This window comes from Actinia tenebrosa, unplaced genomic scaffold (genome assembly GCF_029948245.1).
Source record: "Actinia tenebrosa isolate PJP-AT-01 unplaced genomic scaffold, QUT_ActTen_1.0 PGA_scaffold2__45_contigs__length_23673736, whole genome shotgun sequence".
NCBI classification, from domain to species: domain Eukaryota; kingdom Metazoa; phylum Cnidaria; class Anthozoa; order Actiniaria; family Actiniidae; genus Actinia; species Actinia tenebrosa.
The window spans coordinates 4993604-5019760 of record NW_028292579.1 but is presented as its reverse complement, the minus strand read 5'-3'; the positions used below and the strand labels follow the sequence as shown (position 1 = coordinate 5019760).

Genomic DNA, 26157 nt, shown 5'->3' with positions numbered 1-26157 from the left:
ATGTTTGAAACGAAATTTCCAACGAATAGAACCCCAAAAAGAAACTATTTACACTTCCGGTTGACGTCGCCGTCGTAGATTTTGCAAATCTTAAAATCCCTAATAACACCCGATACAGCTACGTTACGCAAATCGGTGTGATTCAACTTCTAACGCATCTTAGTAGTGCGCTGTGAGAATTGCGCTACTTGCGTAAGAAGAGAAATCAAATGGCCAACCATTACCGAGGATGAAATAATTGGCATAACAGCCATGTTAGATGATACAACAAATGAGCCCTTGACAAATCGTTTGTTGAAATCATCCAACATGGCAGCTATGACGTCATTTGTATCACAAGAATCCATAGACCAATCACAGTGTTCAAATGAAGCGTTATCAGCACTCATTACAATCAACAGTGTCAGTTAAAGGTTGTTTGTGTGATTTATTCATCTTATTTATTCTAAAAGCATACAGGTTATGTTAACTAAAAACTGAGTAATTTAAAAAGAAGAAGTTATTAAGGCATTACCGCTTTCGATACCTAAACGTAAGCTAATTGACACGCGTTCATCAGGATCAGACCGGTATTCCAATATCAGATATTTCATTTACCTCTTATTCAGCTTAAATCTCTCTTTTTAAAAATATTTTTTAAATTATTAAGCGTCATGATTGAGGTATCAAAAAACTTAACCTAAGAAACGTGCTTTTCTTTGCTCATCAACCTGTGAAAAAGACAAAAATTGTCAACGTTTGTGTGTCTGATATGGCAGCCATTATGGAACGTAACCAGGCTTGGCTTGCAAAGAGGGAAGGAACTGGAATGGAGAATTGATGCTACTCGAAAGCTTTGCGCATATCTTATGAGATGATTACAGAAAGTAGACAATGTATCAAAACTATGAAGGTCGAATACTAAAAGGAAAAGTCCATGAAATGGCGCAACCAATAGACTACTAGATGAAGAGATTTCAATCATTTCTGATAGAATGGAAAATTCAGTTGACATGGCGACTATTACTTTACGTCAATTGAGAACCAACAATTTGCAGGTTATCAATGCAGATAAATTAGAATTAGATGTACTCACAAAATCCGCAAGTCTTTCTGCATTCTTTAACAGATTCATCATTCTTCCAACGTTCGCAGTAGCTTGCTACATCATCAATGTTTCGGGTGATCCAGCTGCAATCTTCTCGAGTATCTCCACACACTAAATTGTAGGTAGCATGACAAAGTTGAGTAAATTGTGAAGTCCATCGGAATGCTACGCATCTAGAGTAGTTTATATTTAGATAGCAATGTTATTGATAATTTTAATAGTTAGCAATTTTAATATTTCTATTGCGCTTGTTCCATTGGAAGATGCTCACACGCGCATTACAAATTACTTTTACAATATTACTTACCAGATGGTGCTGGAGCCTTGCCTGTTACAAAATAAAAAAAGAGATGTAATCATGGTTCGCAAAGAAAAAAAAAGAGTTAAAATTGCGACCAGGACATCCCCGAGGTAACCAGAACCACTAAAAGAGATACAGTTTTAAAAGCATTTTTATCAGTTTTGAAAAATGATTATAGATTCTCATAGATTGTTTTTGCACCTCTCTTTCTTTCTTTGAATCTCTACTTTTCTCTTCTCTTTTATGTTCACTCCGTTTTTCCATTTTATATGTTTATTGCTCTCTTCCTTCTTTCTTTCTTTCATCCCATCCCTCGGAGCATTGAACTTTTACTAGTTTATAAATTGTAAATATCGATAAAACACTTACAGAATCCACACGTTTTCCTGCATTCCTTAATAAACTCGTCATCCTTGTGTCGTCTACAGTAGTCTTGTGCGAGATAATTTTTATTTATCCACCAACAGTTTTTATTGATGTCTTCACATTCTGTCAACAAGATATTTATCAAGCATTATGAAATATTCAACTTGAAAATATAACGTGCTCGCTTACTAGCTGGCTACCGTGTTTATATCAGAGGAAAGACACATGCTCGCGTACGTAAAATATTTCAAAATTTTTTTAAGATCTATATAAAATGACTGATTATGTTTATGTACTGTGAAACATGCACTCTATGAGCTGAAGAGCAAGATAAAAGCCAACTTAAGAACTATATCACAGTACATAAAACGATGATACACCTCATTTCTGCTGCATCTTGCATCTTGGATTTTTTTGACGTCGAATGTCGCAGTACGTAGCTTTGTATTGCTATTTCTTTTGTGGAAGTGGTTATTGTTTATACTGAAGTAATGGAACTTTGAGGACGCTACACGGTTCGGAGTTTTAGTACAAAAGTAGCTACCCAGTGGCATTCTCTTTTAATTGTACAGGTTGTAGTGTTGTGGTTTTTCTTGATAACTAAAAATCACCATAGAGTGTGTATAGATATGTAGTGTTGTGGTTTTTCTTGATAACTAAAAATCACCATAGAGTGTGTATAGATATGAAGTGTTGTGTGGTTGAATGTATTTTAAATACCCTTGGAAATGCTAAAGGTTTGAATCTTGACCAAAAAAGGTGTGTTACTGGATGTCGCGCAAGCAGAAATCTAAATATTTACAGTAAGATTCATAATCAAGATTGTTTTAGTCCTCTTCCTACTGATAATTAACAAATGGTCAAAAGTAACACAATAAGTACAAACATCACACCAAGACAATAGACTACGTCGACTATAAGGCCGTCATCATGTATTGCAAGGTGTTGTGTGGCTTCCAGGGGGCGAATATAGAGATAATGTGAAGCTTGATGATATTTTTTCAATATCATTATTACAGCTAAAGATGGCACATTGATCCCTTTGGCCACGAAAGAAGACAAACACAAAACTCCATATATTATCTGCCATCTTTTCTTTATTTTGCCCCCTGGACGCCCCATAATGCCTTGCAATCCAAGATGGCCGCCGTTTAGTCAAAGTAGTCCATTACATTATATTCTAGTACTTACTACTACTTGATGTTGTCGGGTGTTTACCTAAAATGGAAACGTTACGTTAAAAAGACAATTTCAACTCACGCCTTATAAAAGATTTCATATTCACAAGAATGGACCATGCACAAGTCTAGTATACTCACAAAACTCGCAGGTTTTTGTGCATTCTTTGATAAAACTGTCATTTCTGTGCCTTCTACAGTACCCTGTGACGTCATCATAGTTTTTAGCGATCCACGAACAATCATCTCTTGAATCTTCACACTCTGTCAGCAGCAAACATAATAAAATTCATCATGCTTTCTATGTTTTGAATTATATATTTTTGAAATAAGCGCCTTTATTTTCCTCCGTGCCTAAATACCGATGTCAAGTGGACTTTGCTTAGTCTTGGAGACTGCGCACTGAAACAAGTGCGTGCAGCTTTCTGATCTGATGGAGGCCAATCTCCTAGTATAGGTATACCCCGAGGTCATCATTTTTCGGCTGACCCGATTATTATGCTGATATGTGACCAGCAAAAATTGTTCGCGGTTTGCGCAACCTTGTTGCCTTGCAACTTAAAGAGTGAATGTTAATTGACTTGAATTTATTTCGTTTAATGAAGTAAAAAGGATTATTTTCGCGTTCTGAGTGGTATTATAACGATAGATGTGATGTTCGAGGGCGTAAATGTGTTTTGGACACGAGTAAGGCTCATTTTAGCCCGTATTGTTGCTTTTGATAGCTAATCATTAAATATGCCTTGTATACTTACTTTGAGAAAGTGGTGGGTGCTTACCTGAAACAAAGTGTAAGACGTGTGCTTAATTAGTACCCTAGTAACATCATATTGCCCTCCTTTCTCATATTGTACGATGCCGGAACATAATGATAACAGATTCAATAGGCGACTTGCACTAAGAGGTCACGTGATCAAATTGGCCATTGTGGCTGGCATTCTACAGGATTTTAGCTATGCGAGAATGTAAAAAAAGATGGCGATTCGCGTGTTTTTTTGGTGATAAAAGGTAAGTTAGCGCACTAAATAACGATAAAAATCCCCTTTTCTTGCAAGAAATATATTCTTAGTAGATATCTAAAGTAGATTTTTGATATTAACTAGCCAACAAGAGAAAAAATATGGTATTTTTTGCGCTACGATGTGAAGACCTACGAAGTGTTTTAGTGTTGTTTCGCCGGCTGCATGACCTGAATGGCCGAATTGATCACGTGACCTCTTAGTGCAAGTCGCCTATTACCACAGCATAGAAACACGCTTAAACAGAATACCAAAATATGTAATTGACGTATTTCGCTCCGCGCATGGGATCACATAAATTTAACACGAATCACCACAAGAATAAAACTGGTATGTGCAGAATACTTACACAATTCACATGTACTTAAGCACTGTTGGACAAGGTTATCATTTCTGTGGCTGCGGCAGAATCCCAAAACATCCTTGTGCTGCTCTGCTATCCACTTGCAGTCTTTACTAGTGTCTTTACAGACTGGCAATACGAAAACATTAACTTATATCAGTCTTTAAAAGGGCACGGTGCGCAATAAGGATAGTTTGAAAAAGTTGACATACCTTAAAGGCAAACATACACCATGTACGCATAAATACTTAGTCCTCCGCAGCAAACTAATGACGGCTGCAGAGGAGACTAATAAATACTAAGGACGCTAGTTCATTTCGCAAAGGAATATATCTAAATATGCGTCCTTTCTAAAAAGAGTACATTTGCGGACATGTATGTACAGTATTGTTTTCAAAAACTTTTTTTTCTACACTCGCTTGTTAGGGATAAAATCTTTGCGCGACTACAAAAGGTTTGTGTGACTGATAGCAGACTAGTGAAATGGTGATGCGCGCAAATTTGCGCTACAACTTACAACACGGTAACATTGCGCGTCAAGTTACAAGAAGCTATTTTTCGAATTACCGGAATTTAAAATGCATATAACCATATTATACCAGTATAATATGTGTAAATTTACTTACAATATGATTCAGGAGGCACGGGAGGCTCACCTAGAAAGATATTTAAAAATGCAAGCCGATATTATACTCTGAATGATGAAGTGCAGCCATGCAAGATCTTAATACTCACAGAATCCACAAGTTTTTCTACAACTTTTGATATACACATCATCTTTGTGCCGTCTGCAATACCCTATGACATCACCATAGTTATCTGCTATCCACGAGCAGTCATTGCTGATGTCTTCACAATCTGTTCAGTAAAGAAGTGTTAAACTTTGACTTCATTGTTTGAAGTTGAATGGTTTCTCGTAACCGATCTTGCATTTTTTGCTATTGCGAGCGTTGTTAGAAAAAGAATAGAATTCTTTACATAGATTGTGGCAACAATTTCTTAGTACATCTTGTATGAGTAAAATTATAATCGATGCTTGGCCACACGTTGTAAATTGCGCTTTTACCAGCTAGACAGGAAAATGCTTGTTTTGTTCTCGCAGTGATAAAAAAACGTAAGCAGTTGGTGTGCGTAACATATGCAGTTTCAACGAATAGGTTCGCATTTTTCAGGAAATCACATTGTCAATTGATTTTAATTCGAAGAATAAATGGCGCACATTAAAATTGCGCAGTGTTGAAAAGATAAAATCATAATGAAATGAAATAACTTCAATGCAGCGATTTTTAATATATATGGTTGTCAACTTACTTTTAGGCTGTGGTGTTGTTGGATATTCACCTAAAATCAAAATAGATTGAAGTTAACTAACGGCAAAGGTTGTAATGAATGACACTAGTTTCCACTGAGAATATATGCAGTACGTTAAACGGGGATGAAGACGAAATAAAGTAAACAAAATTTTGTATTAAATCAAACAGATATTGTGCAACTTATGACACAACAAATATTCTTTTGCGCGCGTAGTGATATTGCAAGCAACACAATCTTTGCAACTTGCAGCTTTTAAAACAACGTTAAAACAACGTTGTGTGACAAGTTGCACTCAAGGCGCGATTATATGGAGCAGTTTTTTCTGCAACTTGTCTAATTGCAACAGCGTTCGCGACACAAGTCGTAAGAGGGCTTACACGGTGCAAAAGAGACGCAGCCGTTACCAAAAGTAGAAACGAATTAATCTACTTTTCCCAAAGATTGCTGCCACTTATCTCGCAACATTTGTTCGAATTGCGCTGTAGGTTACGCTGCAATGCTACATGCAACTTATGTCACAATACCGTCGCGAGACACATTGCAAATTGATTGCTTCGTGTTATCACGCCTTTATGCGTATTACCTTAGCTTATAAGAAACTTTATAGAAAGAAACAACATTTAGACAATACTATAGAATACTCACAAAATTCACAGGTCTTTGGACATTGTTTGATAAAACTGTCGTTTCTGTGTTTGTTACAGTAGCCTATGAAGTCAGCATTAGTATTAGGTATCCATGAGCAATGCTTATTAGTGTCTTCACATCCTGCATTTAATAAAAAAACACATCTGTTATAAAGAACAAAGCGTAACCAGTGCTTACGATAGATTTCAAAGACTTTAATCATTGAAACAATACTAAATTCATTTTACGCTTAATGCTGAGTACGAAATAGTTTCTTTTGCTTTTCGAGTGCTCTACAGCTTCCAGAGTGTTTATATCACAGTACAGGGACATAAGCAGCCGTTTTATAAAATATTTTCAAACGAGTTTGCGCAAGCGTGTCTCTGTCCTCTGATATAAACACGGTAGCCAGCAAATCAGCGCGCGCGATATATTTCAAATATATTATATATTATAATACAAATTATAAAATAACTGTTATAAATCTCGCGTTCTGATTAGTTGGGAGCGCGTGCTTTATGAGAACACACAGCACGCGCGCGCACTTTCAATGCGTCATTTATACCCAAAATAATGGTTATTGTAATTTGTATTTCAAAAAAGAAAAAAACTTGCTTGCTGTGCTTTCTGGTATTATAAAGCACTTGGAGATTGGCAGAACACTCAAGAAGTGTCGAGAAGCACTCCGCTACGCGTATATACTGCACACAGCATGCGCGCGCGTTTTTTATTTCTTCAATAATGCTCGTTATGTGGTACTGTTTGCGCATGCTTTGATATTCTGATATGTCAAAGGGCAGCAAATTTGTTCCAACTTTCTTAAAGAGAAACTCATCCTGTATGGAATATGTAACCAAGTTCAATGTTTGCTTCTCTCCTGCGCTAAAGCTATTATCGAGACACGCATTCTCTTTCTGAAAATATTACTTAATTTTTACTTACTATAAGGTTTAGATGGTGCTGGAGCTTTGCCTAAAAATGTTTGAAAATACATTTATCAACCTTAGTTTGTAAAAAAAAAAAGCTTTATTGAAATAACGAACTTGCAAACCCTTGCTGGTTAAAAGAACGTGAATTTATTTACATATAATTATAATAAGAATACTAAAACATGACTAAAAAACGTCTAAAATGATATAATATGCAGTTTATAAGTTAATATATTTGTTTTATTTGATAACTAGTATCCATAAACAAATTACCAAGAGCAGGAATAGGCTCGGTTTCAGTCGTGAGATTAGAGACCTTTAGCACCACGTTAATTCTCACTAGGTACCACAAACCTCAAACTTCAAGAATTGGACGGCAGGCGCTTTCTGTCAAACTTTCGACATCTAGCAAAGCGTCATAACGAAGCTGTTACTAGGGGAGAAGCCATATTGAATGTCATTGATGCTGTGTGTTTCTCTGTGTTTGCGGGCGTGTTTCTGGGCCTGATCCCTAGAGGTTAGCGGTAAACCTGATGCTAAAGGTCTCTATCGTGGTTTGTTCCCAAGCCTCCTCCCAGGAGAGGATCTAGAGCAGGAAGGGAGTAGTTAAAATACTCACAGAATCCACATGTTTTGCTGCACTGTTTGATAAAACTGTTCTCTCTGTGTCTGTTGCAGTATCCAGTGACGTCACCGTAGTGTTCAGCTATCCAGGAGCAGTGTTCATTCATGTCTTGACATTCTGACAATACAAAGGTAAAGAAAAGAAATAAGAAGAAGAAAAATTGATATCAAACTTAAAACTTATCTTTTTAACTAGCTTTTCGTTTATAACTTTATCATTATATCATTTTATTATTGTTTATAGCGCTTAGAACAGACCTGAAGCGCTTTACAAATGTATTATTATTATTATTATTATTATTATTATTATTATTTTATTGCCGTAGATATGTATGAGTGATGCAGTTCTATATATGTATGCGTGTAAATTCATTTAGTGATTATGATAATACTTCAATAGTTATATATTGCGCATGTTCCATAGATCGATGCCCGCATGCGCATTATAAAACATTGCGTAAAACAGTCACAATGTATGTTTGAACGCAATATGAATAAGTATATGATAAACCAACAGCAAGTAAGATAAGAATTACTAATTGAACGAAGATAAGGCAATGAATATCATATGCCAGATTAATCGCTTTTTTTAAGTGCAATTTGATATTGACTGAATATATATCGTTTTATGAATTTATTACACGTTTTACTTACTTTCAAGCTGTGGAACTGTAGGGTATTTGCCTGCAAAAGACAAAACAGGTTTTGTTTTTTTGTTTTTTTTTAAAAACACCACGAAGAACAGGTGAAACACATACGGAAATACTTACAAAATTCGCAGGTTTTCGTGCACTCTTTGATAAAACTGTCATTTCTGTGCCTTCTACAGTACCCTGTGACATCATCATAGTTTTTAGCGATCCATGAACAGTCATTGCTTGTATCTTCACATTCTGTTAATATAGTAGGATGAAAATCACATCGCTCGATTTTAATTATGACTTGAATCGACTAGTATTGTAATGGACATCTTGCGCAACATGAAAAAAGTGAAAATAGAGGATATTACATGGTCGCGCGGAGATACGAATTTTATCTTCGAGTGTTCAATTGATATCTCACGAGTGAGTGCAGCGACATAGATATCGATGAGACTTAAATAAAACAAAAGCTCAAAAATTCTTTATTAAAATACGTTACTATGTCAACAGCGATATCTTCACGTGTGAAAGATATGGTATCTTCCACTGGTGAAAGATATCAAGTTTTCGACACTAGAGAAAACCTGGTATTTCATCGATATCTATATAATAAATATAGATTATCACATGTTAAGAACTTGATATCGTTTTTATTCACGAGTTTTTCCGTATCATATCGCGAACGAGCGAGTCCTCGTGTTATATTATAACACACACAAAATGTTTTATTGTCTTAAATATCCTTAACCGACTTACACCATTTCAAAATGTTAAAGAATTATACGTTTCCAATTCAATATCATTCAAGATATTAAAGCTTAATTAAAAATGTAAGAAGCACAAAATTCATCTTGAATTTAATAGAAATAAACACTAAATAGAGATTTATCTCGTCACTCTTGACTACTATCGTAGTCAAGTTACAGTTACAGTTTACCGTGAAGTGACATCGTATCACTTCACTGATATGGTTTTTATTCACGGCTTTATTTCACGGATATCGAGCTTAAATGAGTAATAAATGCAATTATCTTATGTTTTACACGTTATTTATTATTATATATCTCTTTATCAATCTCTTCATCTCGGGCGTAAAGTTTTGCAATTTAAGATCACGTGTTGCTTTCTTGAGAATAAGATTCTTGCTTTTACTTACTGTAAGGTTTTGGAGGCGTAGGAGCTTTACCTACAAAAAATATTATTATTATAAATATTAGCATTAAAGAAACTATAACCGCGACTTGATTAGAGATTACTAGGAGAAGCTTATACAAACTGTTTAATAATATTTACCATCCAAAAATACCAGTAGTGAACATTTGATTTATGTGACAATGATCGCGCAGAAACTACTCACAGAATCCACATGTTTTTTGGCATTGTTTGATGAACGCATCATTCCTGTGTCTGTCACAGTAGGCTGCTACGTCACTGTTATGTTCACCAATCCATGAACAGTCATTACGTGTGTCTTCACATTCAAGTACTGCGATAAAAATAATAGGAATATGAATATCATCTTTATATAATGGACTCCCTTTATAAACTCAAAGTATATAAGATATAAGTAGAATTCGCATACCATTCATTCTGATAGCAAAACCTGAGTAATAGCATTAGATTATAGGCAGGACGAGAACTTAAATAAATATTTAGTTTTATTTATTAAGATAATAACAGAGATATCATTAATCTATTGCATATAATTAATATTCAGTTTTACATACTTTGAGGCTGTGGCACTGGTTTTGGAGGTTCGCCTGTGGAAGAGGTTGAAATTACTGAAGAAATAGAAAACGCGAGCGCGTGCTGTGTGCAGTTATAAAGCACGCGGGGATTGGCAAAAACGAGGGAAGCGTTAGGAGAAGCAAGACGCGTAGTGGAGTGCTTCTTCACACTTGCCGAGTGTTCTGTTAATCCCAAAGTGCTTTATAACTCCACACAGCACAGCGAGAACGTTTTTTATTTCTTTTATGAAATACAAATAACAATAGCCGTTATTTTAGATAGGAATAGCTTAATTGAAAGTGCGCGCGTGTGCTGTGTGCTCTCATAAAGCACGCGCTCCCAGCCAATCAGAACGCGAAATTTAGAACAGTTATTTAAAAAAAATACTTGAGACATTTTACTACACACATATATCATATTGCGTACGATAAGTTATACTTACATAGTTCACATGTCTTCGTGCATTGCTGTACAAGGCTGTCACGCATGTGTTTTTTACAGTACCCAGTCACGTCATTATAATGTTTGGGTATCCACGAACAGTACTGACTTGTGTCTTCACATTCTATCAGTATGATACAATTACAATTCAGTCATTATACTATCAATCTATTCATGTCTTTTCAGAAGATACTCCTTTGATAGCGATTGATATTTTGAAATATTAATTAAAATTAATTATCGTTTTTGATGATACCAAAATAAACCTATTTCAAAAAAGATGGTCAGGGTCAAACGAGATAGACGAAAGGCGATGAGCGATAGAACTTAGGCATTCCACACCCAACACGGAGGTTGCTGTTGAGACATCCAGTGTTGTTTGTACAGGGTTCGTGCTACTCCTTAAACTCCTTGAAAACTCGATCCTTGAATTTAATTCACTTTTTCAAGGGCACTTGAAAAACTCCTGAATTTTACGATTTTAGCGAAACTCCTTGAAAACTCCTTAAATTTTTGCTTTGATCATTGCTTTCATGGTTCTGAAATAAATCTAGTCAGAAAGATTGGAAAATCTGAAAGTCGGCCATGTGCAACCACCGTGTAAAACCTTGGGAAAGTTAGCTGAACATACTCCTTGAATATTCATTTTTGGGTCCTTGTATACTCCTTGAATAGTCCTTGAATTTCAAGTGGTTACTTCAGCACGAACCCTGTTGTAGTGGACGAATCCATTTTCAACACCAGCGAATTGCTATAAATCCCACCGGTCCTGGAATAATCTGAATCTTTGGTTCCGACAACGTTTTTAAAATAGGTGTATATTACAACAGAAGTAATCAGGATGCAACTCAAGATACAGTGTTCACATAGAGTGTTTTAAGCGAGTAGGAAAAAAATCCTTCCAGTGAAAATTGCTGCCGCGTTAGAAAGGCGCATGCGCGCAAATGTTTACGGATGATATATTAACTATTTCTGCAAGGTACAACCTCTTTTTCTCGCGCTCATCATCCTGAGTGTTCGTATGAAGTTCATAAACATGGGAAATTCATTCTGAAGTGTTACGCAAACAACTCCATCCCTTTCTTTTCGATGATAAGACCTGGACGATTCTTTTCGCGGTCAGGTTTATATATATTTTGATATAGTTCTCATTTCAAATTAATATTAACTCATTACTTACTTTGAAGTTTCGGTGGTGCGGGAGGTTTGCCTGAAACACGTATTTTGTATATTCATCAAGTTATTAGAAAAAAGGATTTAGTTTAAAAAAAAGCAGATCTATGACTGTCAACAAACACTTACAGAATCCACAAGTTTTTGCACATTTTCTCACTTCTGGATCATTTCTGTATTGGTAACAATATTCCGCTGAGTTGGTGTTTTCAACTATCCAGTTACAGTCACTACGAGTGTCTTCGCATCCTAGAATTAACAGGATTATCCGATAATAGCGCCTTAATATGCAGCCCGTAAAGTCCTCCACTGGCCATAAATGTACAAGCGCATTGAGATATATTTGAAATGCGCTATATAAGAAACTCCCATTATTTTATTATTATTATTATTATTATTATTATTATTATTATTATTATTGACTCAGCTGTAAGGAGAGGGGTGTAAAACTCCCCCACCCACTCACCCAAGGGACCCTTTTATGTGATTTCTCGATATCAAAAAACCTATAATGTCTTAAAATCTCATTATCACATTAAGGACTATTATAAGCCTACAAAAATACAAAGAAAGGTTGTTTGGTTGTGTTTACAGTTGTACCTTCTACTGGGGCTGGTGCTGGTGCCGGTGCCGGTACTTTGCCTGCAAAAATAAATCAAAACTTTGCTCAAATTGTTTTTTGAATTAGGACTCGAGTGGTCAGCCATAAAAGATACTCCTATTTGATAAATGTCACTCACAGAATCCACAATATTTTGGACAGTCTTTGATGAAGGCATCATTTTTGTGTGCCCAGCAGTACTTTGAAACATCGTAGTGATTGTTAGCAATCCAGTTACAGTCATCACGGTTGTCCTTACACTCTGTTGACATTGAAAAATAGTAACAAATAGTTATAATAGTGATGATAATGAAGTTGCTCAGTGTTTCTCAATGTAAAAGTGCTCTCTTCTCTTTGAAATAATGAAAATTACGCGTAGGGGGCATAGCATTAGGAGCAACATTTGCTCGGCAACTTTAAACACAATTTACGACATCGTCATCATGAAGTTACTTGTGTTAATACAACGCGCGCGCAAATAATTTTCGTTGTTGCGCGAAGTAGAGGTTCTCTCATTGCAAAAGAAATGAATCGTTGTTGCGCGCGGGGTCGTAATCAGCGAGAAAAATTTTTTTCGGCAACTTAACGGCATTGATAACACTTTTGCGCGACAAGTTGCATTGTTTGATTGCCCGTTAAAGCTCGCCTTTTCTGGAACTTGTACAACAGAACAATCCATCGCTAGTAAAACACTGACAATGACTCACCACGTTCAGACAAATCGATGGTTTCATCCAAGGGAAAACTGAGCGCAACATAAAAACTTTGAACTAATATCGCCATAGCATAAAACATGAACTTCATTTTTGAACGCATAAAGATCAGTTAGCAACAACTCAAGTCAAGCCAAGGAAAGAATAATAAGAACTGATGCCCTCAATCGTCCGGCCTGTATTTAAGAGCAAAAGTTATCGCTTATGTAAGTATCATTTTTTGCGTGCTCATGTGCCGTAGTTCCGTGGTTACGTTACGTCTACAGTACATTAAAAGATTAATAAGTTAAATACGATTCTCTTCTCAAAGAACTCAAAATAATTCAAAATAATCCGGCTTCATGTTGACGCAGTGATTTCTCAAATTCGTTGTATGGAAAACCAATATCTAAGGTAATTTTTTTCATTGATGATAGCAATAAAATTTAGGAGATTTACATTTGGCGGGGAAAAGCTATTTCCAAACCTCGTGTATTGAATGATTATTTCCGGACATTATACTTTGTGGTTTGAAATTCGTCGTACTAAGTGTGTATGGTACCGCGTACATTTAATTTATGTACATTGGATTTTGTTTATCTGGCAGGCACTAAAGATGAACAATATAATGGATGGGGTGCGCTGTTTTCAAAGAATCCTTGAAAGGAAAACCAGTAAAAAGGTAATTTATTGCAGGAAGAAAGATGAAGAAACAGTGCTACATAGAGACAACAAAAATCATATATACAATCACGAACGTGAAATAAAAGGGAATGAAGATTTCTAATATTTTTTTATCAAAATTAGTTTTGGCGCAAACCAAATTTTGTTTGCACTATTGCTATGCTTAAGAGATTCTTGGCTTAGAGATAACATCGATCCCATTTCCCGAAGCCGGATATTTTGAGCAACCAATATTAATACATGTTACAGTGAGTTATCATAGTACTTAGTGGTAAATGTAGTGAGACAACATTACACGGTTTGCGCGCGCATGCGGTTTGAACTTATCAACACTAATTGCCGCCGGTTCTATAATTTTTCGTTACTTTTTTTTAAATTTGAGACTTCTTTAATGAATTCTATATTTTAAGTCGTTATTTTATACAAGGCTTAGAAATCAACTTTTAAATTCTCTTTAAAAACTATCGAAAATCCGCTTTCGTTCCCGATGGACGAATGAAACGACACCATAGCTTTATATGACCTCAGTATTAGTCTGGTAATTAGTTTTAAACCAAATGGCAGTAATCATTTTAGACTCCCATAGAAATGAGAGAAGTTCCCATGGAACACTATCTTAGCAGTCTTTTTATCTGTAAGACGCGCTACAGGCTTTCTTAGAGATATTCTAAAGCAACATGACGCACTAAGGCTTCTAGTAACTGGATTTTCCCTGCACTGAAATGCATACTACTATTGCATCATTGTCTTAATTGCGTTGATATTAACAGTATCGATTTGGATTTCGGTCCCACATTATCAAATGCGTAAGGTGTAATCATTGGAAACATTTTGTACGGTTTATTTTGATTATCGCATTGATCGTATGAAGGAAAGACACTTATCATTAATCCACCATGTATGTCGGGCAAGGAGCCTTGTTTTTATGACCATTGTTTTAATATTCCCTTTCACAGTTCTCTGAGCCATCTTGAAAGGTAGCCATGTCTTTGCATCAAAGAGAGACGAACGATGAACTTGCAATGATAGAGACCTTTTTTAACAAATCGGACAATTATTCACGTCTCTATCATTGCAAGCTAACCGTTTGCCTCGCTTCGATGCAAATGTACCATACATAAAGTACCATCATGATACGACTAAAGCCTCGCAATCAAGTTTGAGAACGTGACCAATTCCAATATGAAGCGAAGGCGTGGTTTTTGTGTCCGTATCGATCAGAGATGTTCTTTGCAAGTTTCTCTCCACCCCACCCACCCCACCCTTACAGATGACAGCATAGGCCCATTCACGTCACACCATATAATATGTACATTAACTCTCATTAGTTAGCCTCACAGTACCCCCCCCCCCCCCCCCCCCCCCCCAACCCTAGGCCAGCATTGCTGGAAGGACTTTAGAGTAGTTTTTCATGGAAACCACGTTGCCATGATAAGAATAATGTATTACAGTAATGCAAAAGTTGAGTTAGTCAGAAATAAAGAAGTCAGTTGGCGGCGGTCAGCTGGACAATAGCTCCCAGTGGTGTGTGGGAAAACCATTTATTTCCCATTGGATAACAGAGTTTTCGACGGCATTGTTCTTTAAGAATGTCTACATCTGCCATTACTAACAAAATAATAATTCGTTTTTAGTAAAGCATCGTTTTATTATAAGCAAAGACTGAACTGGATTCGGCGAAGGAAATCGCTTTACTAACATTTATTTTTGTTATTCTCGATCACTACGAAAAGAACCTTTACCCGAGGACTCGGCAGTTAACCATTTGGGCATCTACCTCGGTTAGCAGGGTAGATTAATTCTTTATATCTTTGAGTGTTTAGCTACAAGGAAAGTAGACTGACTATCTTTTCCACTTTCTATTATTTGATTTTCACAACAAATTGAATGAGAAATTTAGCCTGTATTACCTTAGGTTTAAGCTTAATTTCATTATACATTTACAAGCAAACTTTTTGACATGAAGCTAATCTAAAGGTGAACGTTTGGTAGCCAGTACCTCGTGCATCAACCTGTGGAAGAATGGAATTTTGATTAGATAAGGCATCATGAAACATTCATTTGATGCTTGAGGTCTGGAAAACCACGAAGTTGCGCCGTGCTTCCAGCGGTGCAGTCTTGTGTACAATTTTCTTCTGTAGTTTTGCGAGAAACAAATTTCATGCAAACAAGACCTGAAACGTGGCTGGCAAACGCGTGTGCTGTGCACAGCATTAACCTTGGATCATGTGAACTGGAATTTCTATTAGAAATTTCTAAAAACACAGTTTTTTTTAGAACTACTTTCATAATTATTTATTTATTTCAACGATATTTATACGATATTTATGTCTCATTTAGCAGAACTAGTTTAAAGAGAGCCCTGTTGAAATACAGCTACATAAATCAAATTTACTTACAGAATCCACAGGTTCTAGCGCACTCCCTGACGGCTGGATCGTATCTGTTTCTGGCGCAGTATGTAGCTTTAGACTCCCCGATATGATTTATCGTGTAACAGTCGCTACGAGTGTCCTCGCATGCTGTAAACGAAAAACGCTATCTGGTTATCGTTATCGTCACTGCGCTTTTTGTCGTCAAAAGTTCATTCATGGGAAATTAGATCTACAATCTGTTTGCGCATCAACCCATATTTAGCCAATAGACTCGAGCGCCAAACACGGTGCATTGTGGTCTAGCTTCGGCACAAACAACACCATAAAAGGCATGATGAACAAAATATGTTGTTCCCAAGATAGTTCACAATCCTTCATGTCAATCTTTTCGCTATCCCAGAAAAGACCCAAACTAATCAGAAGCGATTCCCGACCTCGGTGTCTTACGTAAGCAGAATTCAGAGTTGCTTATTAGTACTTCCAGATTTAATTTTCCACGTTCTCCATTTTCCTTTCTAAGCGAAAATCATCTTGTGTATCCAATTAGAATCAGCGCCACAAGAGCTATTTATTAATTATATTTATCAGTTATAGTTACCTGGTGCGGGAGCTTTATAACCACCTAAAACATAATAAATTAAAACAATTAACTTTTATCACAACATTTCTCTGAAATTCTTTGAGCAATCGGACAGTTCGTTAAAAGTGTTTTTTTTATTTGTGCGCAGTGGAATATAGCGAAAGTATCAGAGTTGGCGAGACGCGCGAACACACTCGTTTCCCGCCAGGTAGCCCAACAAATAGGGAAAAGGGAAAATTACGATATTCAAAAGGTTTGCCCCGTCCATGCTTAACAGCGTTCTGTTTGTGCGTGTATTGATACTTACAGAATCCACAAGTTTTTGCGCATTTCTTGACTTCTGGGTCGTTTTTGTATAGTTCACAATACTGGCCTGGGTCGGGTTGCTGACTAATCCAGTTGCAGTCACTACGAGTGTCCTCACACACCACTAATCAGAGAAAACCAATCAAATTAGTTGATATAACCATGCAAACTCTTTGGTAAATAAGGCATACAGAAATGTTGAGTCTCTTGTTTTAACTTGAAAGCAATCCCGGCCCATGGAATTAGCTAAGTTGCAGCGCACGGATAACTAGGTGACATGACTGTGTTTCGTATAGTATTATTAATCTCGTCAAGAAACACAGAGGTTAACGTTGGGATATCTAGTGAAGCCACATAATTCCTTTCAGTTCTGAAATAACCAATCTCCTTTGACTCCAACTACCGTTTTTGTGGCTATTGTCGTCTGAAAAACAGCGTAACCACTATGTCATCGAGTTGTAAGGAAGGAAGGAAGTAAGGAATTTTCGGAGAATAATCGGAGTCATAATGGGAGGGGCAGTATACTTTTCCCGCCTATTCTATATCTTAAGGCAAAATCAAAGTAAAAAAAAACATTGTGTATTCATACAAAATAGATTCGCCCTGTCTTCGTAAATATTAAATTGTTAGCTGAGGATGAACTCACCTCGTGCAGCCAAATCAAGAGGATGAAGATCCATAACTGGAACACTAAAGACATTGTTCATGCAGTAAAATATTACCACAGCAAGAAGAAACATCGGCTTCATTTTCAATAGACGTTTTTCAAAGATCTGCTACTCTCGACTACGAAGACTGGATATGTCTTTAGCCTGCAGTATGTGACCGTATTTAAGACCGTCTTTTTTTTTTTTTTTTTTTTTTTGCACAACCCACGCGCCCAAAAGACAATTGTTTTGAGCATAATGCTTGCTGCACTTTCTGAAGCCGGATGTTTTGAAAATCATTTCAATATACCATGATCGTTGCGGTCAGTGAGAAATCTAAAGTGGTCGGCGAGACTGGTCTCAAAATAAGACAATATTAAGAATAATAAACAAACATCAGCATGTGGTCATGAGTGGTGGTTACAAGGACGTAGAAGAATACTTTGTAGCAGGGGTAGAGGGTGGGGCTGCGGGTTAAAATTACAGTAAACTCAGGGTAGAATTTACCGTATATTAGAACACTTTGGTAAACTTTGTTTGTTCGGTCATCGGTTGATAATACTTTTTTGCCGACATAAATTGGGTTGTTAGGACCATTAATGTTTATGCATGGTCAATAACATGGCCGCGATAACTTAACGTGCAATCGAAGAATCGATCGATACTAGATCGCTAAGCAATTCTTGACACAATTTCTACGATAGTGTCTATACTTTTCTTAGATATCAATGTTGTAAGGCATCTTGTATAATATATTGTATTGTATATTGTCTTGTATAGTATACTGATCTAATATACTATTAGATCAGTCATCGGTCTGTAAGGCTGATCGATAAAGTCTAACCAAGCAATTATTGGCACAATTTCCACGATGCTCTATATTTATTCGCTTAGTTATAATAGTAACCATTGTTGAAAAGAATAGCGGCTGAAAAAGCGGCGAGATGCTCGTTTCAATCGACAGTCATGCCACTAGTCGTCACGCGGTGCTTATACAAAATGCTTGATCATTCGGTGTGGATTAATTGGTCGAATAAATTAAAATTTGGGCATGCGCAGTGTAGAAGACTCGTGCCTGACAAAAGGTTTTGAGCTTGCGCATTAATAACTACTGATTTGTGTAAATCATATATGCATAATAGTTCGAGTCTGAATGATAACTCCCAAGAAGTCAACTTTTAATCCAAGTATTGGAAAAACAGTTATGGAACTAATTAATATTATATTTAGATAAAATAATAATAAATGGTAATTAAAAGCGGTTCCACAAAGTGACTCTTTGTCCAGGGATTTTGTAAGAAATCAGTAGGATTTGCCAACTTTCAATGATGAACGCTTTTAGTTTCTTGCTTTTTGGCGCAGAGCATAAAATAGCAAGCAAATATAACGTATGCTTATCTAAGATTAAGTAACGGCAAATAAAACACGATTAGTCAACCAGCCTCGACCGATGAAAAATATAAGTCATTGACCAGAAATTCTTGAATATATATATCCTCTAAGGCACTTTCTCGAGACAATGATTACTGTCGACAATTGATTATATTTCGTTTTATTTCAGTATTTCCTTCACTATTTTCGTTTTAGTTAATGTTTACTAGAATGATATAAACATGCGTATACCATTTGGTCATGTACCTCGGTTAGCAGGGTAGATTAATTCTTAATATGTTTTGCTGCGAGAAACATGGACTGACTTCTTCTTTCTGAAGCGTGCACAATTTTCTATACAGAAATCGTACGGAATTTGCGCATGTATGATAGCTTCTTGGAAACTGCAGCAGAGTTTCTCACGAGAGGAATTGAACGAGAAATTTTGCGTGTTTTACGTTAGGTTTTAGCTTAATATTTCTTATTATATAAATTTACAAGCAAGCTGTTTGACATGAAGCTAATCTAAAGGTGAACGTTTGGAAGCCAGTACCTCGTGCATCAACCTGTGGAAGAATGGACTTTTGATTAGATAAGGCATCATGAAACATTCATTTGATGCTTGAGGTCCGGAATGCCACGAAGTTGCGCCGTGCTTCCAGCCGTGCTTCTTCTGTAGTTTTGCGAGAAACAAATTTCATGCAAACAAGACCTGAAACGTGGCTGGCAAACGCAAGTTATGTGCGCAGCATCAACCTTGGATCATGTGAAACGGGATTTCTTAGAGAAATTTAATCTTAAAAACTGATCTTTTATTTTAAAAAAGAACTAGTTCATATTAGAATGACAGAGATACAGCTCCATAAGTCAAATCTAAACCTACAGTTTTACTTACAGAATCCACAGGTTTTAGCGCACTCCCTGACGGCTGGATCGTTTCTGTTTCTGGCGCAGTACGTAGTTTTCGGCTCCCCGATATGATTTATCGTGTCACAGTCTCTACGGGTATCCTCGCATGCTGTAAATGAAAAACGCTATCTGGTTATCGTTATTATAGCGTTCTTCTTTTGCTTCTCTTTTTGTTTTCGCTGCGCTTTTTGTCCTCGAAAATTCATTTATGGAAAATTAGATCTGCAATCTGTTTGCGCACCAACCTATATTTAGCCGATAGACTCATTTTACTTAGGCCTCCTCGAATCTTTGACACAGGATTCCCGTCAAAGTCTAGCCAAACTCTTATTTTTATCTATTTTTTCTGTGACATTTAAAATATACTTACCCAGTTTTGGTGGAGCTGGAGCTTTACCTACAAATTTTTTCAAAAGTATTATCGTTTAATATATATATATATATAAAACATATATATTTAACACATATTGGATAGATGAAGTTGTGAAAGGCCCATTGGCACTCATCTTCAGTTGTTTCATATAAGGCTCATAATTTACCTATTACGCATGTTGTGTATATATAGGATAGTGCGCTTTGAATAGGTTTTCTGATCAGTGCGCAGAACTACTCACAGTATCCACATGTTCTTTGGCATTGTTTGATGAACGCGTCATTCCTGTGTCTGTCACAGTAGGCTGCTACGTCATCGTTATGTTCAGCAATCCATGAACAGTCATCACGTGTGTCTTCACATGCTGTCAGTTCGCAAAATGTACCATTAATCAACAATGATAATAATTTTATATGTAGACTGATCATGATTACTTACTTATTATTTCCGGTGGCGCAGGGGCTTTGCCTGTAAAAAAAAGCACAACAATAGTTTAAGCATATTTAATTTCGTCTTACTGAAATTTATAACTAAATTTTTTAACTTTTTTTTTTTGACCGAGTAATTAAGTAGGCCCAGCTTCAGCCGCGAGGTTGTCGTTTGTGCAAAGCTTCCCCCAACTGCCGCTAAGTAAGGAGTGGATGGCGGGCGCAACGAACCGCCACTGCTGGAAATATTGCGCCTAATAAGGTACAACTAGGCATTGTTGCTTACAGAATCCACAAGTCTTAGCGCACTCTCTAACGGCTGGATCGTTTCTGTTTCTGGCGCAGTATGACTCCTTGTTTTCACCATTGCGGTTTATCCAGTCACAGTCGCTACGTGTGTCCTCACATACTGTAAATGTATAAAGAAAAATTAAGACGATTACAAGAACCCAAGGATGGCGTAGTGGTAGTACACGCTACTCTAATCTTTGGGGTCTCGAGTTCGATTCCTGGACTCGGCATCACATATATAGAGTTTGCTATATTCTCCCTTGATTCCAAAATTTTTCTCCGGGTTCTCTATTTTTCCTCCTACTTCAAAACCTAACAAGCTTAATTTCAACTCGATCTATGAGTTAGCCGTGCCATGACTTTGATCAGCCTAGAGAAGATGTTTAGGGTATCGATAAAATAGAAGGCTAAAGCAAGGTTGTGATTGCTAGAGAGCATACAATAATAATCATACAATGCAGAGCACTTGTGTGTGTTCGTTTGTTGGCGCTTTTGAATTGGACGAATTGATTTTTATTTACCTATTGGAGGTGCTGGAGCCTTACCTATAAAAAATAATGGAAAATAGTTAGTTGGTCAGCGATAGCGTACAGTGAATAACTTTTCTCTTCATGTTAGATGAATTGAAAAAAAAACTACTCACAAAATCCACATGTTTTTTGGCATTTTTTGATGAACGCGTCATTCCTGTGTCTGTCACAGTAGGCGGCTACGTCATTGTTATGTTCAGCAATCCACGAACAGTCATCACGTGTGTCTTCACATTCAAATACTGCGATAAAAAAATAATATTACTTTAAATAAGCGTGCTGTATGAGAGGACATTGCACGCGCGCGCACTTTCCGTTGCGTCATTCCTATCTATTATTGTAATTTGTATTTCATAAAAGAAATAAAAAACTTGCTTGCTGTGCTGTGTGCAGTCATAAAGCACTTGGGGATTGGCAGAACACTCGAGAAGTGTCCAGAAGCACTCCGCTACGCGTCGTGCTTCCCCTAACACTTCTCTTGTGTTCTGCCAACCCCCGCGTGCTTTATGACAGCACACAGCACGCGCGCGCGTTTTCTATTTCTTCAGTAATATAAATGCGCGCGCTTGCCCACAGAAAGGAAAGGCCGTGCATAATCTGCGCAATAATGGTGGTGGTTCTACCTTGTGGTGGGGCTGGCTGTTTACCTGGTGAATAAAAATATATTTATTTAGTTGCTAGAAATATTGGAACAAAGAGCTATCAATTCAGGTGCAGAGTAAAATTAGTCCGGAAATTTTTATCGGTTACTTCACTATTCTGTCCTCCCTTATTAACAAGTGACGTCATAGTGAAATAGTGCAAATAAAATAGATAATGATAGCATTTGGTAGTACTTACAGAATCCACAGTATTTTGGACAGTCTTTGATGAAGGCATCATTTCTGTGTGCCCAGCAGTACTTTGGAACATCGTAATGATTGTTAGCAATCCAGTTACAGTCATCGCGGTTGTCCTTACACTCTGTTGAACAATAATAATTTTCAAGTGCAGGAAACGTCTCGTTGTTTGTCTACCGTCTATTTTGCTTTTAATATTTAGCGTACAGTTGTTTTATATGTATAACGTTAATGTTGCAAGATCATTTTGAGGACTCACACTTAATTTCGTTATCGTGAGTTTTTGCGCACTCCAGCCAGTTCCTTGCGAACTCGCGATTTTTGACGGGAGTTTTTTGAGAATTTCTTTAAATCTTTCAGCACAGAGATTGACAAGTAGATTATTCTTAATAGATATGGAATGTCTAGAAAATGTTTCAATTTATTTATTTACATCTTTCGTAGTAAAAAAAATTACTAAATTACAGCTAGGGTCATGCAGTAAGTACAATTAAGCTACAAGTATAATGTAAGCACTATGATATAAATATACATATATCTCTTGCTAAAATTTACAGAGTAGCTGAATTTGACGAACAATACAACGAATTTATAGTATCAATAGCATAACATTCTGTTGTTTAACCTGAGCTATATTGGTAATGTACGCTACAATAGTTTACCCGTAAAATTACGGTTCTCAGTCAAAATTTAGAAAAGCCCGCCTTTTTTACAAAATATACGAAATGCAAAATAAAGACTCAATCATTTCATTATATTATCAGTTTACTTACCGCGCTCAACCAATTCAATGGATTTGGTTTCTAAGGGAAGGCTAAATGCAGCATAAAGGCTTTGGAGAATTATCACAGAAATGAGAAGCGAAGTCTTCATTTTTCACGGCAGAATATCCAGGTGCGGAACAATGTCAGTGTTTTGCTGAAGTTTAGAGATACAGTCAGTCATCCCGAGCGTGCTCTGTATTTATGGGGATATGTCTCGCTTGCTTGATCATTCGAGTTTCCTTACTCAAGTACCGTAAATCCGTCTTTTACCGCAATCCTGAATCAAAAAGTTTCATTATTCGACATTCAATGCCTTATCTTTGATTTTTTTAAATTTTATTTCAAGTATTTCAATCATTCTATATTAGTCCAAGCGGTTTTTCCGCTAGTTTCTAAGCACTGATATTGATAAACTATCAAAGTGATCCCGCGTTCGTATTAATTATGCTGATTTGATCTTTTTTTAAGCATACAACTCTTGGTCTGCTTGGCGCATTTATCTCCCCGTTTGACAACCAAGAACACTATACACAAAAACTGAAACCAAGAAGCTGGAAAAATGCATGGTGAGTTTACTTCGTGACCAATTTAAAGCTATTATTGAATATGTTGTGTATAAACAATAGCGGAGAGTAAAAACATCAGTTCCCGCTTGAAATCATTTATAATTATCACTTATAATTAGGGTTTAATTAATGCTTAATTCGATGGGAGACACAGGTAGCCCAATATGGCAAAACATGGCAATTGCAATAGATAAATAATCCTCTTCGAATTCTTCATTTACACTTGCGAACGTCATGCGTTGTTTCGAGCTTCAAGTTTAATCACAAACTTGATATAATAGTACTAGTTGTTATAGATATTAGAAATATGACAATGACAATAATAGAAAAATATGAACAATTAAAGACCCATTGCCACTTACCGTGATGCATCGCAATTTGTTTACATTTTGAATCGTGTCACCACCGAAAAAACAATTCTAACCTTTTGAATAAACTCTTAAAAGAATGTAAAAGAATCATTATTGTGCCTTATGTCGGAAAAGGATTTAATATGAAGTTATTATTCAATATATGAATCTTTGAATTTCATGGACCACGAAATTCATCTGTGACCACGGTGCATCACGGTAAGTGGCAATGGGTCTTTAATTGATCGTGGTTATTGAAATTTGATAAACTTTGGAGTGAACAACCGTACGCTGTTAATGTGCTTGTTTTTAATGTATTCCCTGATAGTTTCTTTCTAACATCGATGCAGCTGAACATTTTTCTTATGCACCAGTCAATTGAAACCCCGATCCCCGGAGGGATAGGGCAGAGAATTAACGTGGCTAGATCGGAGATTTAATGCGCATACGAGGAATTTAACGCGTACTTCAACAGTTTAACAATTTTACCAGCCATACTTCAATAATTCTAACAGAAAATCTTTTCCCTACTTCAATTTCGAATGTTGAATTCCCCGCCCTGGCCCCGTGTCTGAGGGTGGGGGTTTCAATTGACTAGTGCATTATAACGATACTTTATTTCAAAAACAACAACAACGACAACAACAATAACAACAACAACAAAATAAAAATGATATCAATAAAACCAAATAACATAAGTCAACATCAATAATTTATTTTCTCATAAGCCCAGTTTTGTAATTTTCGCGCCACTTTTCCGCTCTGTGCATTCAATTACATGAATTAATCTGGCGGGTAAATATGTTCCAGTACATTGGATATTCAGCGGTTACGGTAACCACAGGACGAGATACTTAACGTTTCCCGTCTAGACATCTTTGAATTACTCCGCGAACTCATATATTGATTAATCATACAGAAAGGACTGTAATGCCTTGCGCTCCACAATGATCATTTCATTCTCTTTCAGCTCTTTTTCTCTTTATTACTTTTCCTATTCCATTCACGCTTTCTTTTTTCCTGCCTTTTTTGCTGCTTTAGTTTACTTATACTTTTTGTCTGTACTTCGCCTGCACTTCCTCAAGAATGAAATATTCATAATCGTTAGAACAGACGATACGCCGCACTCATAAATGCTGTCACCAAACGTGTCTAATCAATGAACTTCAGTAGTCACTGAGACAGATCTGTTGATTTCAGTCTGACCACATGTAAACACGGTGTTCAGTTGAAAATATACTGACTCGTACTATTCTAGTCAAGAATGATTTACAGAATGAAGTTCAGTTGCTTTAATTTACCACTCACATAGAGTTCATACCATACATCCGTGAAAAATTAACTAGCAAAATTGTACAAATAAGTGCAAAGTTTTGTAAGTCTACAAAGATCTACTGAATTTGTGCAATTTCTTACAAAGTTTTTTACGGATATATGGTATGCACTCTACTGAGTCTGTCTAACTATTTATTGAGTCAGCATTCTCGTACCCAGAGCTCCTCGGGTAGGAACAAAGCCGAGGAGCTCTGGATACGAGAATGCGAATCATCTCTTCTTCGTGCGGTGAAGGGTGAGAGGCGGAAGAGGAGAACTTGACAGAGCAACAGACAAACTATCTCAGAACTTACAACTTTGATCGCGGGAGTTGTGTTTTCTGTAATTTATTATTATTTTTCTATTATCATTGCTCCTGTGGAAATACAACCATGACTCCCGAGTGGGACTTTATATATTATTCTAACTTCTAATTTGAAGTATATTATAGATATATATATTACACCTTTTTTTTTTATATGAGGTAACTGCTCTAAATCTCGCGTACTGATTGGTTGGGAGCGCGTGCTTTATGAGAGCACACAGCACGCGCGTACTTTCAGTTTCGTCAATCATATAATTTGTATTTTATAAAAAGAATAAAAAACTTGCTTGCTGTGCTGTGTGGAGTTACCAAGCACTTGGGATTGGCAAATCACTCGAGAAGTGTCGAGAAGCACTCTGCTACGCGTTGTGCTTCTCCTAACACTTCTCTCGTGTTCTGCCAACCAAATTTCTTCAATTTTGTACGTATCAATGCTACTCT

General features: G+C 36.6%; 3 protein-coding genes across 3 annotated transcripts; all 3 read right to left on the bottom strand.

Moving 5' to 3' along the window:
• Positions 1–403: 403 nt before the first annotated feature.
• Positions 404–13245, bottom strand: LOC116305567 (uncharacterized). The gene is made up of 25 exons (XM_031715504.2): positions 13080–13245; positions 12512–12634; positions 12372–12413; positions 11901–12020; positions 11779–11808; positions 10600–10722; positions 10157–10189; positions 9787–9915; positions 9586–9615; positions 8559–8681; positions 8443–8472; positions 7784–7906; positions 7178–7207; positions 6254–6376; positions 5606–5635; positions 5030–5152; positions 4921–4950; positions 4301–4423; positions 3688–3711; positions 3074–3196; positions 2946–2972; positions 1758–1877; positions 1395–1415; positions 1076–1198; positions 404–710 (listed from the first exon to the last, which is right to left on the bottom strand). Exons 1-25 carry the CDS (start codon positions 13186–13188, stop codon positions 706–708), a joined length of 1917 nt encoding a protein of 638 aa, XP_031571364.1. The 5' UTR covers positions 13189–13245; the 3' UTR covers positions 404–705.
• Positions 13246–15375: 2130 nt separating this feature from the next.
• On the bottom strand, positions 15376–17824 carry LOC116305569 (uncharacterized). The gene is made up of 5 exons (XM_031715508.2): positions 17656–17824; positions 17011–17133; positions 16722–16745; positions 16148–16270; positions 15376–15760 (listed from the first exon to the last, which is right to left on the bottom strand). The coding sequence occupies exons 1-5, from the start codon at positions 17756–17758 to the stop codon at positions 15756–15758; spliced, it is 378 nt and encodes a 125-aa protein (XP_031571368.1). The 5' UTR covers positions 17759–17824; the 3' UTR covers positions 15376–15755.
• A 1368-nt stretch (positions 17825–19192) lies between these two features.
• On the bottom strand, positions 19193–23346 carry LOC116305581 (uncharacterized). Its single transcript, XM_031715520.2, has 11 exons — positions 23171–23346; positions 22399–22521; positions 22182–22205; positions 21672–21800; positions 21550–21573; positions 21024–21146; positions 20748–20777; positions 20551–20673; positions 20307–20333; positions 19923–20045; positions 19193–19593 (listed from the first exon to the last, which is right to left on the bottom strand). Exons 1-11 carry the CDS (start codon positions 23268–23270, stop codon positions 19589–19591), a joined length of 831 nt encoding a protein of 276 aa, XP_031571380.1. The 5' UTR covers positions 23271–23346; the 3' UTR covers positions 19193–19588.
• Between the last annotated feature and the right edge of the window lie 2811 nt (positions 23347–26157).